This window comes from Numenius arquata, chromosome 1 (genome assembly GCF_964106895.1).
Source record: "Numenius arquata chromosome 1, bNumArq3.hap1.1, whole genome shotgun sequence".
NCBI classification, from domain to species: domain Eukaryota; kingdom Metazoa; phylum Chordata; class Aves; order Charadriiformes; family Scolopacidae; genus Numenius; species Numenius arquata.
In genome coordinates this window covers 39,393,895-39,410,939 of record NC_133576.1, presented here as the reverse complement: position 1 = coordinate 39,410,939, position 17,045 = coordinate 39,393,895, and the positions used below count along the sequence as shown (strand labels likewise).

General features: G+C 43.6%; 1 protein-coding gene across 3 annotated transcripts in view; it reads right to left on the bottom strand.

Annotated features, from left to right (window-relative positions):
- Window positions 1-900: 900 nt before the first annotated feature.
- EVA1C (eva-1 homolog C) overlaps window positions 901-17,045 on the bottom strand; it is a 41,461-nt gene continuing 25,316 nt past the window's right edge. For 2 of the 3 annotated variants that reach the window (XM_074150745.1, XM_074150760.1), the window contains 4 exons: window positions 8,055-8,198; window positions 3,607-3,686; window positions 2,748-2,838; window positions 902-1,431 (listed from right to left, as the gene is read on the bottom strand). In XM_074150745.1, coding sequence (XP_074006846.1) covers window positions 1,043-1,431; window positions 2,748-2,838; window positions 3,607-3,686; window positions 8,055-8,198 — 704 coding nt within the window. In that variant the 3' untranslated portion in view covers window positions 902-1,042. Of the gene's footprint in view, window positions 1,432-2,747; window positions 2,839-3,606; window positions 3,687-8,054; window positions 8,199-17,045 lie in introns of all 3 variants that reach the window. The other variant, XM_074150752.1, reaches the window with a different exon arrangement.

Sequence of the window (17,045 nt, the reverse complement as noted above, 5' to 3'; positions counted from 1 at the left end):
TTCAGTTAAGAAGTAAGTGTTCTTGGTATGTGTCAACTTCAAGAGTCTTTTATGAAAGCAGCTGGTTTTGAGCTTGTGCTTCATGAATTTTCCAGCGTGGGTAACAGCAGAACATCTTGTGATGGTTGAAGGGTGACCTTTTCCGTAACAACAGAGCACTGAAGGTCTTGAATGCAGGTTGATTTTTTTGCCCTTAATGTCCATGCTTCAGCAGCACTTCAGCCACCTTATCTGGAGGATACGTTCTCTTAAAAAAGAAGGGGTAGACTTGGAGAGGTGTTGTGAAATCTCTCTACGTCAAAGTGTGTGCCTGACTTCAGGTGCTGTTGCATACAATCAAGAGGACTCCTACAAAGGAAACTAATCCTCAAGCCATGAAAATTTTCACTGAAATACCGGGCACTTCTTCGCAGATTAGTTTTCCAGCCCTCCCAGCTCAGAGAGTGACCCTTTTTTCACGTCTCTCTTCTGAGTAACTGCATCAACTGGACTCAGGCAAAGCAGAACTTAGCCCCCTTGTAATCAGGACCACTGTTACCGGAGGAATGGGATTTATCAGGGAAAGGCTAGGTTAAGGAAACAGCAGAAAAGCTTCAAGAACCTCTATTTAATTTTGCTTTGTCCTGCTCATGCTATTAATAATACCCATATTTCTCATCAGTAAGAGCACGTTCTCATATAATTTATGAGCTGAAACACTAACTAAACAGTTACAAGTGCCACATCCTAATGCAGGTGTTTCTCCGTGCTACGCTGCCTAAATTATTTTTCTCCTCTTTTAATATTCCTTAACCTGCATACGGTAGTTGATCTCAAATTACAGTGAAAACACAACATAACATAACTTAAAGTTATGAAAGCTTGTAAAAGTGTTTTTCACAGAATGACTTACAGACAGTCAAGGGTTTGAAACTCTCCTTTTATTGCATATATTTCTTCTTACTTTACAAATAATTATACGCACTGATACAAATGTTCCTTCATGGAAGGTACATTTCTTTTTTTAAAAAAAAGGACTAGGGCGTCATCCAAAATAAGCCATTTATTGTTCATTAATATAAAACGTATTCATATTTCTAGGAGGTGTCATATCTAAACCACTGTTCATCCAAATTTCTTGTATGATCTGCTCCCTGCGCTCTATCCTTTCGGCCAGTTCTGCCGCCTCTGTTGAATTATAACCTGAGTAAGAAGGTCTGTAAAGTCCTGCTATCTCATCCTGGACATCCGAATCGGAGGAATCTTCCTCCTCCTCCTCATTTTCACTGTTCTCGTACACTCCATCACTTTCTGGCACCAAGTGATCCGTCTTTCTGTGCAATTTCCTGAAGTCATTCGAGCACGACCCGCGGATCACCAAAGCACACAGCGTGAAGATTAATCCCACACAAACGCTGGACATAAACAGGAGAGCGGCTCTTTCAAGGTGCTCTGAAATCAGAAAGCCAGTCCTTAAAACACTTTACAAACTCTGCCAAACACTAGCTACAAAAAAAAAAAAATCTCTGCGGCCGTTTCTGAAGCACCCCGCATTACGTGGCTAGAATGGCGGAGGGTGGTGCCCGGGGGGACACGGGCTGCGAGGAGGCTTTTTCCATCACGCACCGAAACCACCCTGCACTCGCAGTCTGAAAGCTGCCATCTCTGCCTCTTCCCAAAAATCCCAGCCTCTTAATAACGTTACAAAATAACAACATTAGCCCATCTTTTTATGGGATGCTTACTAGCATTCTCAACCAGCTACAAGAAGCACACCCTTTTTATTTTCCAGCCATCCTGCCAAAATGGGCCTTACCCTCATGAAGAGGGGGCATGGGAAGAGCAACTCTGGGCGCTGTGGAGCCATGGCAGCATCTCCAGGCTGGGCAGAGTAGGGAGCATTTTTCTTCCTTGACACAGTCTGAGATCACTTCTCAGTATAGCAACAAGTGAGACAGATGTGGAAACAGCCTTTCTCAATAGGTTGTAAACTCCAACCCTGGCTGCTTGGGGTGCTGCTAGCAGGTCTCAAGGGTGGTGGGGTCTGGGGGTTTGGGGAGAGCTGCTGGGGGCAGCTGGCAGGGATGGTCTGTCTCACTGTGCCAGCAGGCTGAGGCTGCCCTTCGTGCTGTGCCCTTGCAAACGCTGTGGCATCATGCTTGACAGCTGCGTGATTCTTGCCATCTTCTAGAAGAGCAGCAATCTTAGCTCCAGAATTGCTTCTCAACATCAGCCTTTGCTCACTTCCAAAATTCATGGCTTCTCCTGCAGTGTTAGAGATCTGGTGACCACGAATTTATTTGCCTAAACAAAATTTGCCGTAGTGTTGCTAAGTCACAAAACCTGCCACGTTCCATACCAGAGATGGCTGGCTCTGGTGTTTGTTTTTGTTTTTGTTTTTTTTTAATGCCCCTCAATGATCCTTATATGTACACAAACCAACATTTCCAAAAATGGATGTCTCCAGCACTGCTCCCAGATCAGGATCAGGTTTTCAAAAATACTGAACCGACAGTCCCCATTGAAAATATTCATCAAAAATATCTTGGCTGCAGTCTCTAAAAAGAGTTTGGATCCTTCAAGATGGAAAATATTCTATAAATATCAATTATGCTGTGATTGTCTCAGCCACAAGACTCTGATTATATTGTAATAATACTGTTACTATAAACACGGGATTACCAGTTGGGACCTTCTGAGGTGATCCTCCCTTTTCCCAAAATGCCACAATCTAATGAACGAGACAAATCTCAGCCTCATTTTCCTACCTCTAATGTATGCAAATGTAGCCAAAGAGTTGCTAACGATAGTTCCATCATTCTTTGGAAGTCTTGATTCCTTTGGATCAAGGTCAACACCTACGACATGAGGGAGGGAAAGCAATTTCAATCACATCACAGATGATGAAGCTACTAAGATGATACTCACCCAGTAACTTGTTACTTAAAAAGTCTGTCTAAAACACAGGCAGGCCAGCGCTGTGCCCTAGGAAACTTGCAGAACATTAGACCAAACAATGTTTGATAAATAAAAAAATAATGAAATAAAGTATAAATAACAATGTGTTGAAAATATTGAATATCTAGAAAATGGCCAAATTATTTAAAAGTATCTATTACCAAGTGAAATTCCCTTGCCTATTCCCATTAGGCTTTCTGAAATAATTTACTTCCATTAAGCTTCACAGTTCTCAAATGGACTACCCAACCCAATCACTGTAGTACACTCCCGTTATTGATGACAATGATTACGCATCAGCCACATCATTAATTTGATTCGCCTTTAAGAAGAGGTGGTGTTGGCATAACTCTTAAAAGACTCTTCACCCTGAAACAACCGCAGTTTCACTTTTGCTCTTCTCATGGTTCAATCAAAGTTAGAAGACAGCACACTGGTTATGGGTGGGTTTGGACGGGTCACTTGTTTCACAGCGTTGCTGTGACAGCAGGACCGTGCTCATGTGGGTCCCATCCTGCTCCTGGCCCATCAGGCTGCCCTCCAAAGGGGAAGGGCAGCTGTTTCAGCAGGGCTTCCATTACCTCCTCCCACCTCCCTCAGACCAAGCTCGGCAGTGGGAAAACATCCTATCTCAATCAAAGAAAAGCAGTGAACCGTATTTTTCTGATGGTACGTACCATCGTTCTGTTTGACAGAAGACTTGTTATCGGTGACCAGGGGGTTGACAGCTGTGAGGATAAATTTAGGAACTGAAAAGACGAAAGACAAATTGTCTACTGTTAGTTTCGGCACCAGATTCCCAGTTAATTACCAGTTCCACTACTGTACCTGGGTTTATTAACTGGGTAGTATTGAAGGGATCGGAGCAGGTGGTTCTGTCACTCAGAGATCAGAGTGGGTGGCTGTGTCTGGAGCCAGCACGGGCAAGTGCCAGCCCTGCTGGTGTGCAAGCCTGGGCCTGGCATTGCAGACAGCCTGAGCTTCCTCGGTGGCCCAGAGATGCTCCCTCACACCCGGAGGACAGGAGTGTTTGTAGTGGTGTTTGCATGATGCAGCCCCAGGCTGCTTAATTCCCCCCGTACCACCCTCGGCTGGGGCTGCTGCCACTGCATTGCCCTGACTTTTACTAACTTAGTAATATTCTAACCCCAACAGGTGGCAAATGCAGGGCCCTGCACAGCAGGAGCCCCAGGAGAAAGACTGTGCCCAGTGACACGTCCTGCTCCCTTCACCACCACCCACAGATCTGGCGCACCAGGAGGCATGCCACTGGGATGCTGTGGCATGGGATAGTGGCAAAGAGCACACTGCTCACAGGGTTAGCACAGGGGAGGAGGAAAAGGAGGTGGGAAAAGGAATAAAGTAACCGGGAAGAAGACTGAAAGGAAGGTGGGATGGGCAGGGAAGGGAGAAAAGGGCAAGAGAGGCAGGCAGAGCAAGACTGGGAGATGGGATGCACACGTAGACAGCCAATAATTTTCAGCTAATGATCAGTGAGACACCAAAGGGGACACATAATGCTATGATTTCTTGCTAGGGACCAGTAAGGGTAGCTCTGGACCTGTGACTGGATTCACACGTCAGCCCGCGTGGAACTCCAGGAACGCCAATGCAGCTGTATGCTGCATGGGGACCTGCCCCCATCTTTCCTGCCCCCTTGTTTTTCACCCCACAAGGCCTACCAATTCAGGACTTGGCTACAGTTGGATGCTAAACCGCATCTAGATACTGTTTTTCGATGAGGATAATTCACTGTAATTCTCAGAGAAACGTTTAAAGTCTTGTATGACATCCTCTGCAAAGCCTCTGAGACGAATGGTCGCTGAGGAGGAAGGTGCTCAGGAGGGGAAAAGATGTGCTGGTTGGGAGTGGGCTGCATCCTTCTTATTTTGTTATTTTCCCTTGATAAGTTTTCACACTTTTCTTAAAATAATTAAAAGAGCTAAAAGCAGGTGCATCATGCAGACATTGAGAGTTCAATTATTCTGTGCTAGATGAATGGGCCCTTCAGAAACCCGGATCTTGGCACCTGTTGCCTGTACTATGTGAAAGCAGATTGATTAATTTTCAGACTGATGTGAAGGGGAGAAAAGAAGTAAGAAATTCCAGGTATGAAGCTCACCTCTCTCCCACATAGAAACACTTGCCAATAACTAGCGTTAAGGAAAGTTAAACAGAAGAGAGGAGACTGAGGTTTTGGGCTCAGCATAGTTTTCATCTGAAAAACAACTAAAAATAGCACTTCTTTCTGAGCAGAACTTTTTCTTTGTGTGTGGGCTCAAAGTCATAGCTGTTTCCTTTCTTGATGAAGGAATTTTTTTGGGACTCTTAGCTCCTGTTTGCAATAGAAGGCCAACAGAGATAGGGCAGAATGAGCTCATTTCTATTTTGGCTTGTACCTCATCCTAATTCTTAACTCTTCTCCAGTGGCAGAATATTTTTGTTGGTGCATGAGGCAGACAGCGAGCAGTTTGGTTTGTCTTCAGACTACACTCTGAATTTGCAGGCCTGGCTGTTATGAACAATGTCCACGTGTTATGAACAATGTCCTGGGAGGACACACACCCCCCAGCGCCTTTGTGGGACCTGCAGCTCCTGTCACATGGCCTGGTGCCCAGGCAGGGGCTCCTTCACCTGTGCTGATGTTCCTCCTGCTCTCTTCCCAGGGAGAACTTGCCAGGGCTTTCCTTGCTACAGGACTGAATCCTTTCCCCATGGCTTCCCATAGGGTTTGAACAGCTATTTAATATGCCATTCAAGTATCTGTTGTAGGGGGATGCTTAATTCAAAATGGCACGGACAAAAAATGCTCCTGCTTGCTTGCATTGTTAATTTTCATTATGGCTTCATTTCAGACACAAGGACTTTAACTAGGATAGACTGTATCAGGTCGCTGAGCAGAATAACTGGTACTAGCACAAGGAATTTTTATCTTGATAATCACATCTATACTACAGCTTGTGCCAGCACTGCTTTGTCAAGTAGGGTAGGAGTCAGTCACCTACCACAAGCTGCCAAAGGCAGCCTACAGTCGGACTTTGAATGGCATCCAGGGAGTGCAGATACAACACAGGGCATCAGGAGCTGTATTTCCTGAGAGGCTCCTGAAGTCCAGCCTCAGAAAGAGCCAAGAGACGTCACCTCGTGCAGACAAGAGACGATGCTGAGCAGGTCACTGGGGGCACCGAGACCGCAAGAAACCAGCACCTCCTGGCTCCTGCTAAGTTTTGACTAGCAGGAATTAACTGCAAAAATAAAAATGCAGCCAGACACACTAGCCCTAAATGGCTGCTGACCTCTGAGGTGTGGAGGGTGATTTTTTTCACATTCCTGACCATGATGGAAATACTTTCAAGTCTGGCATGGCTCTCAGAGGATGTGATCTGTTCTGTTGTGCTCCTGTCACTTCAGGGGAAGGCCTATTTACCTTATCTCGGGAAGCAGCAGGTTAGCAGGGATCTTCTAGTGAGGAGAAAGGATGTAAAATATCATTCTGGAATATGCCCAAACTCTTCCCATGTTTACTAGATGATCTGTAAAATAATTAGACTTGCAAATCATTGGCTAATGCTTCAGATTGCACAGCCCAGTAGGATCTGGCAGAAGAAAAAGTCTTCAAAATGTGCCAGCAACACACAAGAACATTATTTATTACCCACATGTTTTTGCAAAACCACTTCACTAAATAACAGAATGCATAACCTCACTGCAAACAAACATATGCTGGTTTTCCAGTACACAGATGTGCAAGAAAGAATGATCTGTTATAATTATCCTTACTCTAATTAAAGATAATTCTATTGACTCATTCATAAAGTCATTACAGCATAAAGGCAACTGCACAATAATATAATGTATTATTGCACAGGCAGATCTCCAGCTCTCTTCAACAATGTAAAGCCGAATTTCTGCAATGCCTCTCACCTGACAACTAACTCATGGGGAGACTGGAAAAGAAAATCTCTCATGCCAGCAAGGAAGCAGCTGGGTCTCATTTTCCTCTGATCTTCAGGTACATGGTGATCTGTTAATCAATCCCACGTTGCTGTTCCCAAAAGCGCGTCTCAGATAACCTGTGCCCTTTGACCACTACTCACTAGAGATGCAGTGAAAGGACTCTATGATATGTCCCCGTGGAGCTACTGCTGTGACTCCCTAAAGACCAGAAAGAGCCAGAAAGGAGCACAGGTGGCAGCTTTCCAAGTGGTGCACAGTGAGCAGAGTGGTAACCTGGTGAAAAAGCTTTTACGCATCCTCTGGTTGAAGCAGAGGTGTGTGCGAGACGATCACCCCTGACCCTCACACTTCTACCCCACAGCCAGCCAGCAGCGCAAAGCAGAGCCTGAGGAAATCTGTTTGAGGCTTAAGAAATATGCAGCCATTCCTAAAAATGTGCAATACCAAAATAAGGCACTACTTTGAAGCTCTGCAACCACTTTTCTCTCACCTTTATTGATATTACACATTGCTATCCCACAGCCTCTGCTTTTGAGAAAAAGGATTGTAGGGATTTCTGCTTTCTCTGATGTATATACATTAGTCTACGGTAAAGAATATGGAAAACTGTTCCCTCTTGTCTGAGGAATGAGCTGAAGTAAGCTTCAGTCCTGCAAGGGACGTATAACCTCAAACCTTTACTTTTAGTGAGACTTTGTCCACGAGAAAGGAAATCGCTCTGCAAGGCTGTAGGTGTGCTCATATGAATCAGATTTCAGGACTGGGCTTGTATACAGTGCTTCAATTATGCTGGACTGCTTTACCTGCACCGATGGCAGGCAATGCCAGGTTATTTTTCCTAGCTCTGTTGCAGCTCAATTCTGTAGGACAGAGTCTTTTTTTGATAGTATTTCTCAAAATATTAAAACACATACTTTATATTTTATTGTTAATGGCATTTTTATAGGGGAAAAACCCCTCAATGCCTGAGTTTACATTAGGTGCACCTCTGCCTACAGAATTTTTCACATATTTTGGTTGTTCTTGTATGGCTGTGTCACAAACTCCCTATGTCAAAAAGAACGGAGATCTAGGAAGCCTCCGAGTGCATGTGTGTTTGTGTCTCCATACGTGTGCACCATTTGGCATTGTAAGCAGAACGATTATGCATTTGCTCTTACCACATGCATAGCTGACGTTAAGGTATTTTGTCACTCCAGGTAGGCACGGACTTCCAAAATCCTGGCTAGTGACAATGATTTTGCATCTCTGTTTCCCATAACACCTTTTTGACAAAACTTCTAGCGCCGTGTAAGACAAACAGTCTGAAAGAAAAATGCATACAATAAATACACAACACTGGGGTTATCAGAAATGATAGCTGCTACATGCACGACTAGAGATACAAATGTGTTATTGATTTCGGGCATATGTTTGCCTAAGCAGGATGTCAGAATTAAATATTAAGATTTGTCAATGCAAGGAAGTCAGCTGCAATGACAATGTGAACTTGCAGCAATACTGACTTGCAGGTGCATAATAAGGTTACAGTAAGATTCATGTCAAGCTCCAAATGAGGTGCCCAATATAAGACCTCTATGTTTCCTTCACAATGACTTGGGAAAAATAAGCACGTCCAAATAGCTCTCCATCTATTTCATCTCAAGATGAGTGTGCAAATAAAGGGAGATGCAGTGCTGTTTGCAGATCTTTCTCTCGGTCCCTGGGTTATTGAGATCATTTGACTGGATGCCTAATTTCAGTTCAAGTCAGGTGAGATCAATATTTGTGTCGCAACAGCTAGGGCTACAGTGAAGTCTGGTGTATTAAAGGTAGATTTTGCTTTATTATGCCTGTCACTGGTAGGAGCCATTCTGCCGTGGCAAAGAGGTCAAAATGGGCTCAATATTTAACTAGGGAAACATTTGGCTTCTTCCTCCCATACCAAATTCCAGGCTGTTCTAGTCAGGCTGCCACCACAAGCCAAGTTTGCATGCCTAAAGCAACCTCAACGGCATCTACACTGCAATGCCTTCATGCCCTAATTACATGAGGTAACCCACATCATTTTCAAAGCAGCCTAAACTACCCTTGACTTTGTGCAGACGAAGAGAGTCCAGATTGCGGAACCTCCCCCTGTGGACCGAGCAAGAAGCATGCACCGTGTGTGAAAACCTGCCTTGCTGACATCTACACTCAGAGTTGGGATTTTTTTATTCAAGACCTGTGCCTTCTACCACAATTCATAAAAGAATAAAACTTGATTAGAAGGATTTTGCACTGAAGCTGAAATTATTTGAGTGGGAAGTGTGTGTGTCAGACTAACTTTAAAAAATGTGCTCTAAAAAAAAGAAAGAATGTCTCTAGATGTGATTAAATTCCCAGCATCCATGTGTGCTAAACTCTTAAGCCACAAAGCAAAAACACCCCTTTAGTTTTGGTTTCTAAACAGAAAGTACGCAGAAATCACAAGTCTGGAGTAAGTAATACTTTCTTGAAGCTGTCTGCTTCCAGTCAGCGCTACCTCAAGCATTTTGTGACTTTCTGCAGATGACAGGTATTTCTCACTCTAGTCTTCCACGGCAGGGACACTCTAGAGAACTGAAAACGTATTTCCCTCAGCATTAAAACAGTCCTTCTTCCTATAATAAAACTCAGACAAGGACAGCATCTTGTCATCTTCCAAGTGCTGAAGCTCATTTGTGCCTCTTTAGAAGAAGAAAAAACAGCACTCGCAAAGAGACCCCAAAGGTTCCTCGAATCAGTCTTGTTTGAAGAGAAAGAGGAGGTTTGAGACTGGAGTTCTTGACAAAGACTGACACTTAAAATGTGAAAACGGGGCAGATTTTTGATTTTTAGAGTTAATCCCCTGACACCAGCACTAAATAAGTCCTATGCTTGAGCGGAGCCATCGGGAGATACTGGGCTGATCCATTTGTTTGGCAAAGGACTCACAGGTTACCTTTGGACATGGACTTTTGGGAGAGTAACTCTTCCTTTGTCTTTTCAGAGACTTAAAATCCTAAAGCCAGTGTGTCCCGGCAGGCTGCTGGGCAGGCAGGGAAGGCTGACCTAAAACACTGGGTAGTTCTGATTCAGTAACTCAGACATTTTAGTTTTCCTTCCACGTGATTTTAGATGAGTAAGGATATATTTGGGTGGACATTTCAGGCAGCCAAGTAGCTTATTTTGGCAATTACAAAAACAACTGAAGAATATCAGGAGGAACTATCAGATGATTCATAAATGAATGGATTGGGAGCACAACAGCAATCTGGCAAACTGAATTATGTTTTCTACAGAATTTCCTGCCCTGGAAGCTACTCAGAGTCTCTTAAAAAACAGGAGTCTGTTGTGCTGATGGTTTTCTACAAATTCAGTGATACAGTGAGTACATGTTTCATTTTGCCTTTGGTAGATGTTTGCTCATGTTTCTGTGGGAGTTAATAGCTCCTTATCATCTATATTCATGTTGGATTTGGCTCCTCTACCTGAGGAGCCAGTCGTCACGTGCCTGCAGGCTCTTGGCAGGCCAGTTTCTGGAGAACTTCCCAAGGCTTGCCTGCTGTCACAGGTGAGTAAATGCAAACCAAGGCTGGCTTGCTTTTTCAGGACACCACAGATGTTAACTGGAAAAACTTATAACAAAACCCCCCTGCTTAACAGCTTCCTGTGGTCTAACAAGATTTTGGTTTTTAGTGATTCAGTCAAAAAATGTTCATTTTTTTTCTCTCTGGTTTATACGTGTCCTTGCTATCTCCCCATGCAGCTACGTTGCCAGCTGAGCAATGATTTCAGCTTGGAGGAATTCTGTGTACTTGACACTGAAGGCCACTTTTTCAACGTCTTCAGCTTCATCTGCACAACCTCACACAAGCAGACATTACAGAAGAGTATCTGCACCGACGTCAGAGGAATCAGCGTGTGCCGAAGGGATGCTCAAGCCAGTTTCAACCAAACTTGCTTGGGGTCTAACAGCAACCCAGCTGCAGCAATGCAGAGCTCACGCTGGGAATAACTTATCCTCCTTCTGGTCAAACACCTTATTGCAGTGTCTGAATGAGAGGCGCATTCAGTCAGTGCTGCATTTTGAGTAAATGAGTGAACGGTCCCACTGAACGGTCCCGAAGAAATCACCAATCAGGAGATGAACGTTAATATGCAATGTATCTTCTTTCTGAATATCTAAGTAATGTTTGAGCTACACATATGTTTATGGGGCTTGCTGAATTGCTACCATATGCTTGAAATAAACTGTCTCTTGAAAGGCATGTTCCCAGCATGCTAGAAGTCTGGTGGAAAAGGCAGCGATGTGTGGCTGGGAAAACACTCCATTCTTCACGCCTTTCTCCCAGAGTTGCCTGCTACACACCAAGACTGTTGGTGGATCTTTTGAGACAGACACTTATATCAATGGCATGGAGATACGGGTGTCAAGAAGAGGTTCTTAATGCAGTAATCAACTATCAAATCTGACTGGAGCTATTTAACAGTTAGAGTAGAAAGCCCTGTTTCAGGAGGAAAGGCTCTTTCAGCTCCCTAATTAGCTTTGTTTAGCAAAGTTTTGGCATGCAAATGACGTGCCATAAATCATGCAGGCTTTAATGAGAAGCAATTTGTCTTCTGGTTTCTTAAAGCTTCTCTCAATTCAGACAGGAGGAGCTTTCCTTTCCTTTCTTTCCACCCTGCCACACAAGACCTGCAGGTGATGGAGCAGCTAGAGCTGGTCTGAGCATCTTGTGCCAAGCTCTGGCAACAGTGTCCTGTCACACCCGCTCCAAATATTAGTAACTGCTGTCATCTCCCACATCACTATGCACAGGGTGAGCCTCAGGACATGGGTCTCAAATGTAGATCTGCACAGCATAAAAAGTAACGTGCTGGTGAAGGATCAGGGCACCCGAAAAAAGGAAAAACCCTCCACCATTTGTCACTCCAATACCGGAGCCCAGTTGCTTCTTGCTTTCATCCCAAACTGCTTGCTTATGCTGCTTTATGCTTTCTGGGCTGTGCCTACCCGCAAAAGAATAAGGAGCTTGCTTTTAAAATCAACTGAAAGCAAAGATTTCACACTACCAAATCGGGATGGCTTGTGCTTTGTGGAGACCAAATATCAGCTCTGGGGATAAGAACTGACAAGGGAAAACTATGGAGTTCAGAGCAAGCTAAGGCTGCAGACTCCTAAAGAAAGTTACCATAACAATATGGTAATTTATGCAAGAGCATGGCACACAGGATCCTGCCTATGCATCAGAAAAAGGCCATTTGAACCACTGATTCTAGCAAAACCACACAGTATGATCAGCAGCCCTTATGAAAAGTGTTGCTGACACCTTTATATTCCAGGCCAAGTACTGTCAATAAATAAGGCAGTATGATAGGCAAAAAATACTACTTACAGCCAGCACATGCCTTTCCTTAGAAGTGAATGCAGCACCAAGGCTTTCTGAAAAGCTGCACCCTCTCTCTCCTCTCTCTCCCTCTCATTGTGGTGCCTGTTGTAAGGCCCATGTAGCCTGCATGAGATTAGCCCATTGCTTGGTTTTATTTACAAGCGGCTCTGAGTTCAGAATTCAGTCTGTAAGTATCTTGCACAAAAAACCCAACCCTGGTCTTTCTCTTGTGCGTATGCACAGAGTGGGGGATCCATCTGCCAGCACCCACACCGAGGGCAAGAGACAAGTAGAGCTCCACGCTTGCTGGCGGCAGCAGGAACCAGACTTCCCCTGCTCAAATGCTCGTTGCTTTGTTTTGCACCATTTGGGTCTGCATGTACACAGGCAGGAGCTCCTTGGCCCATTTTAGACTCAAGAGCCAAGTGTACTTGTCCAATCGGTTCACATTAATGAAGCTTGAAGTTGCTTGGAGCACACTCAGACACACATCGCTTCATTAATGTTTTCCTTACTAACAATTCAGGGGTTTTCTTGTGTATAGTTTTTTCTAGGTTAGATTTGTGAACTGATTGTTTGTGAACACTACTTAGCAGTGGCTGCTCCCTTCTTCCCGCCAAACAATTCCTTTTGATTCAAATTCCACTGATTTGAACACCTTTTCTTTTGGGGGAGCTTTGTCTTGACACGATTTGTTGGGGCCGAGAAGTGCAATGGCTCCTACTGGCACCCTTTGGGGCCCAAAACACCTACTGATCTTCCCAGTTTTCTCAGGCTGACGTGGACAAGGAACTTTCCATACCTGATGTCTGCTCACAGAGAGGAGCTGACTGAAGGATTTTTGCAGTGGAAGCAAAATTGAACAATTTTATCCTTGCTTTTGCACCCATAAAATTCAGTTGACTGTTGTATCCCATGTCCAAAGTGGCAATGCACTAGTGGCAGAAGCTGCAAAGGGAGATGTGAACCTACCCCACGCCCCTGAGCCCTGGTCCTGCTGCAGAACAGTGCCTCTGCATCTACCCTGCTCGCACCATCCCTCTGCCCTCACAGCTGGAGCACATCTGCTCTTTCATGGTGTCCCTGTAAGAGGTCCTATGCTGTGTCACTTAAATAACTGCTGTGTGGCCTCAGGTTCTTCCACTCAGGAGCCTGCCACTTACATGACTGCCCACAGAACTTGTGTTTGAAATCAGCCCCGTAGTTAGTAAATATATGCTAAGCAGCTGATGCTCAGGAATGGAAGGGCATACCTAGACCTTGAACCAGTGATACCTACAGTCTAGAAAGGACTTCATCACCTTCTCTGGAGCAGCTCTGAGCTATAAGCTCTTGCTTCTTCCCCCAGCAGAGGTCTGGGCTGTGTTTCTGTTAATTGACCAAGTGCTCCTTGAAGTGCCTATACTTCAATATCCTGCATTTCCTAAATTTTGACCAACTTACACGGTTTGTGTTTTATGGCACCTAGAAGTCTATATCTAGCATGAACCTAGTAACTTCAGAGTGTAAGCACTTCCAGATCTGCCTATACCCATTTATACCTTTACTTCATTTACATCTGCTCTCAAGAGATTTATACAAGGGACTGCTCTTAATAAGAGAAAGAAACCAAAAGCTTTTCAATCACTGCTAGTGAATAAGAGATGTAGGCCCTTTGAATTGTCCACAATACTGTCAGGGGGAAAAAAAAAAAAAAAGGAATCACAGTATCACAAAATACTGTTATATAACAAAGTCCTGATGTCTTGTTGGGCTGGAAGGAACCTACAGGACTTTGGAAATCCCTCTTTCGTGCCCTGCTACTACCCCTTCTTCTTACGTGAATGCCATTTCACTGAGAAGAGGGGATTAGGGCAAAACCCAGCCCCAGGGTATGTCATGCCATGGTGGAATCATAGAGTGGTTTAGGTTGGAAGGGACCTTTAAGATCATCTAGTTCCAACCTCCCTGCCACGGGCAGAGGACATCCCATTTTCTGATGCTTTTCCTTGAGTCCATGTGGCACTTCATTAATTTTATCTGATTTTATCTGTTTTCTTTCTATGCCGTTTGTTAGTCTTTCCTTAAGTAATCCTTTCTGTCTGGCACTGATCCATCAGGATCTGGAGGTCTGGGTTCAAGCCCTTCTTCTGTCTCAGTTTTCCTGTTTGACTTCGGGCAATTGCTTGGACCTGGATACATTCTAAAGTCAGTGAAGCATCTACATGGAGAGAAACATGTTACAGGAGGCAGTTCAGCCCTCCTAAGCTGTTCCCATCTCTCACAGTGGAGAGCTGATGGAGAGCAGTGGAAGCTGAGATGAGAGTGCCTGAATTCTCCACCTCTCCTCTCAACCTCCCAAAAGTGGGAACAGGTAAAAGAGAGGGCTGTGCTGGAAGGCACTCTACCTTCCAGCAACAAAGATATGTAATTCAGGGCTCTGATGGTCATTAGTGCTTGAGGGAATGCACATCTGACCAGCCAATGCACATCCAGGTGAAATTTCTAGGAAGGACATTTTAGTGTTCTACCTTGCAAGTCGCAGCTAGAGGTGACCCACTACTAAGCCTTCTTTCAAGTACTTTCACGTATTAATGAGAGTAATTTATGATTTAAGAAGTGTTTGTTGACCTGAATCTTCCTTATACTCTCTATGGTAACCTGTTCTGGCACAACTCTTTAACTTCTTTTGGTCAATATTTTTTCTTATTCCTTATGCACGTGTTAGTGCACACATAAAAGAGATAGTATGTCAGCAAAGGCAGCAACTCACACAGGAACAAACTGCTGTGGTTTCCTGCTTTAGTGCTGGGCACAATAGATTCCTCTACGCAGAATCATCTGCTACAAAACTGCACCCAAAAAAGTTTTATTTTTCTTCTGAAGTTTTTGATAATCTTAGTAAAACAGGGAAGTGACTTTCTGTAAATTCTGTAGAGTCTTAACAGTACCAGTCATTTGAACAGCTGAAGAGGCAGGACACCTCTTGAAGTTTTTATTTTCCTGCAATGATCCAGAGATCTTATAATGGAAATAATTCCCTCTGCTTCAATGAACTCTGTTACTTATGGTAGGAGCTTTCCTTGTAGAAGAAACTTTTCCTGAAGGCAAAATACCCTAAAATGCCTGGAGACAAGATTTTACATACTGTTCTTTGAAGTGGGCAAAGGTGACCACCCATAGGAACGAATGGTCCCAACGACAAGTCAGAAAGTAAGACCATGTGAAAATACTGTATTTCAGTTTAATGGTGACAGTGATAAAAAACAGGAAAAATGTTTTATAGTGATCTTACATGGAAATTCCACATTCTTTGACAAAGCCTCCCTCTTCCCGAAACTGCATCAAGCAAGATGAGCTGTTGTAAGTGCAGCTTTTTGGTTTTGGTCATTTTTAACAAAAGTAAGAGACATTTTGAAATTAAAAGTGCAAGTTGCATATATAATTAGGTATCAATCTTGAGATTGAAGTGGTGCTGTCTTATCAGCTACAGTACATGTTAGAGAGTTTCTTGTACTCAGTAGTTCAAATCTTTACCCAGATTCAAATCTTCTCATTATCTGAATCAGAATGGGGGCTTGAATGTATGTTTCCCATACCCCAACCTGGGTGGGCTTTTTAGTTGGCTTTGTCTTGTGTTAAAGCTGTTCCATTGCCTAGGGTAAGCAAGACTTAACCAGCCCAGAGGAAAACTCTACTGTTAAGGCTTTATCTAGCAGGGGTCACACCATGATTCTATTGCTCTTCTTCCACCTCTGAATTGAAAATGGCACCTAATTTACATTATTAAACTGGCTCAGAAAACTAGTTCCAAGAGGAGACAGTCATACTAAATGTTGAGCTGAGGCTCAGGATCCTACAAGTGCCCCGAAGCCACACAGATATCACCAATATCAAAGATGGATTTACATACTCTATTTCTTATATGGAGAAAAGCTTTATGCTAAAGAAACTTTATGTTTTCCTGTGTCCCCTTTGAAGCAAAGCTCTGAAAATTTTGACAGACCATTCACAGAAAAGCTATAGTTCAGAATACATCTGTCTCAGTCCAAAGCTGCTGTTTGTCATTAATTGCTTATCAGCTATATTACATGCAAGATGAGGTCACCAAAATCTAGCTAAGTATCTAATAATTTCAAGACCCAGTACTCCTAGCAGGACCATATCAAGTATGGATAGATGCAAAACATTTGAGCTCAACAAAGACTTCTTATACCTGTCATTAGGACCTACAGATGACTTCTCTTCTGTGTAGTACTAAAAAAACACCTCACAGTTTCCCTGTGATGCAGTGAAAGAAATGGAAAGGCTCAAGCACTGTCTTTAGGCTGAGATGCACCAATGCGGGTAGAAACAGCAATGAATATATGTTGGAGCAGATTTAGCTTTTGGTGCAAACATATACAAGTAGGCGGGATCTGATTCAGGAATGAAAAGCAGCTGAAGTTAGTTTTCTAAATTGTCTCAAATTGTTAAAATCATGTTGACATTCAAATTGCCATTGCTCTCCCTGAGAGAAAGGTACACAGACATTTAAAAAGTCGAATCATGCACCCATTCACTTCTGTATGTGCTTAAATAACCACATAAGTAAGATTTAAGCTTGAGATGGATAGATCTGAAGTCAATTTGACTTGGTTCTTAAGTGCTAAGCCTTTTGTGATAACTGAATGCGTACTCCCAAGCCACATAGGTGCTTTTGAAAATTATTCTCGCTGCAGAGGGTTACTGGTACCAAGCAGAAAGAGGCAAAGCACTTTCATTAGGGAAATCTATACAAAGATTACCTTCTATAGATCT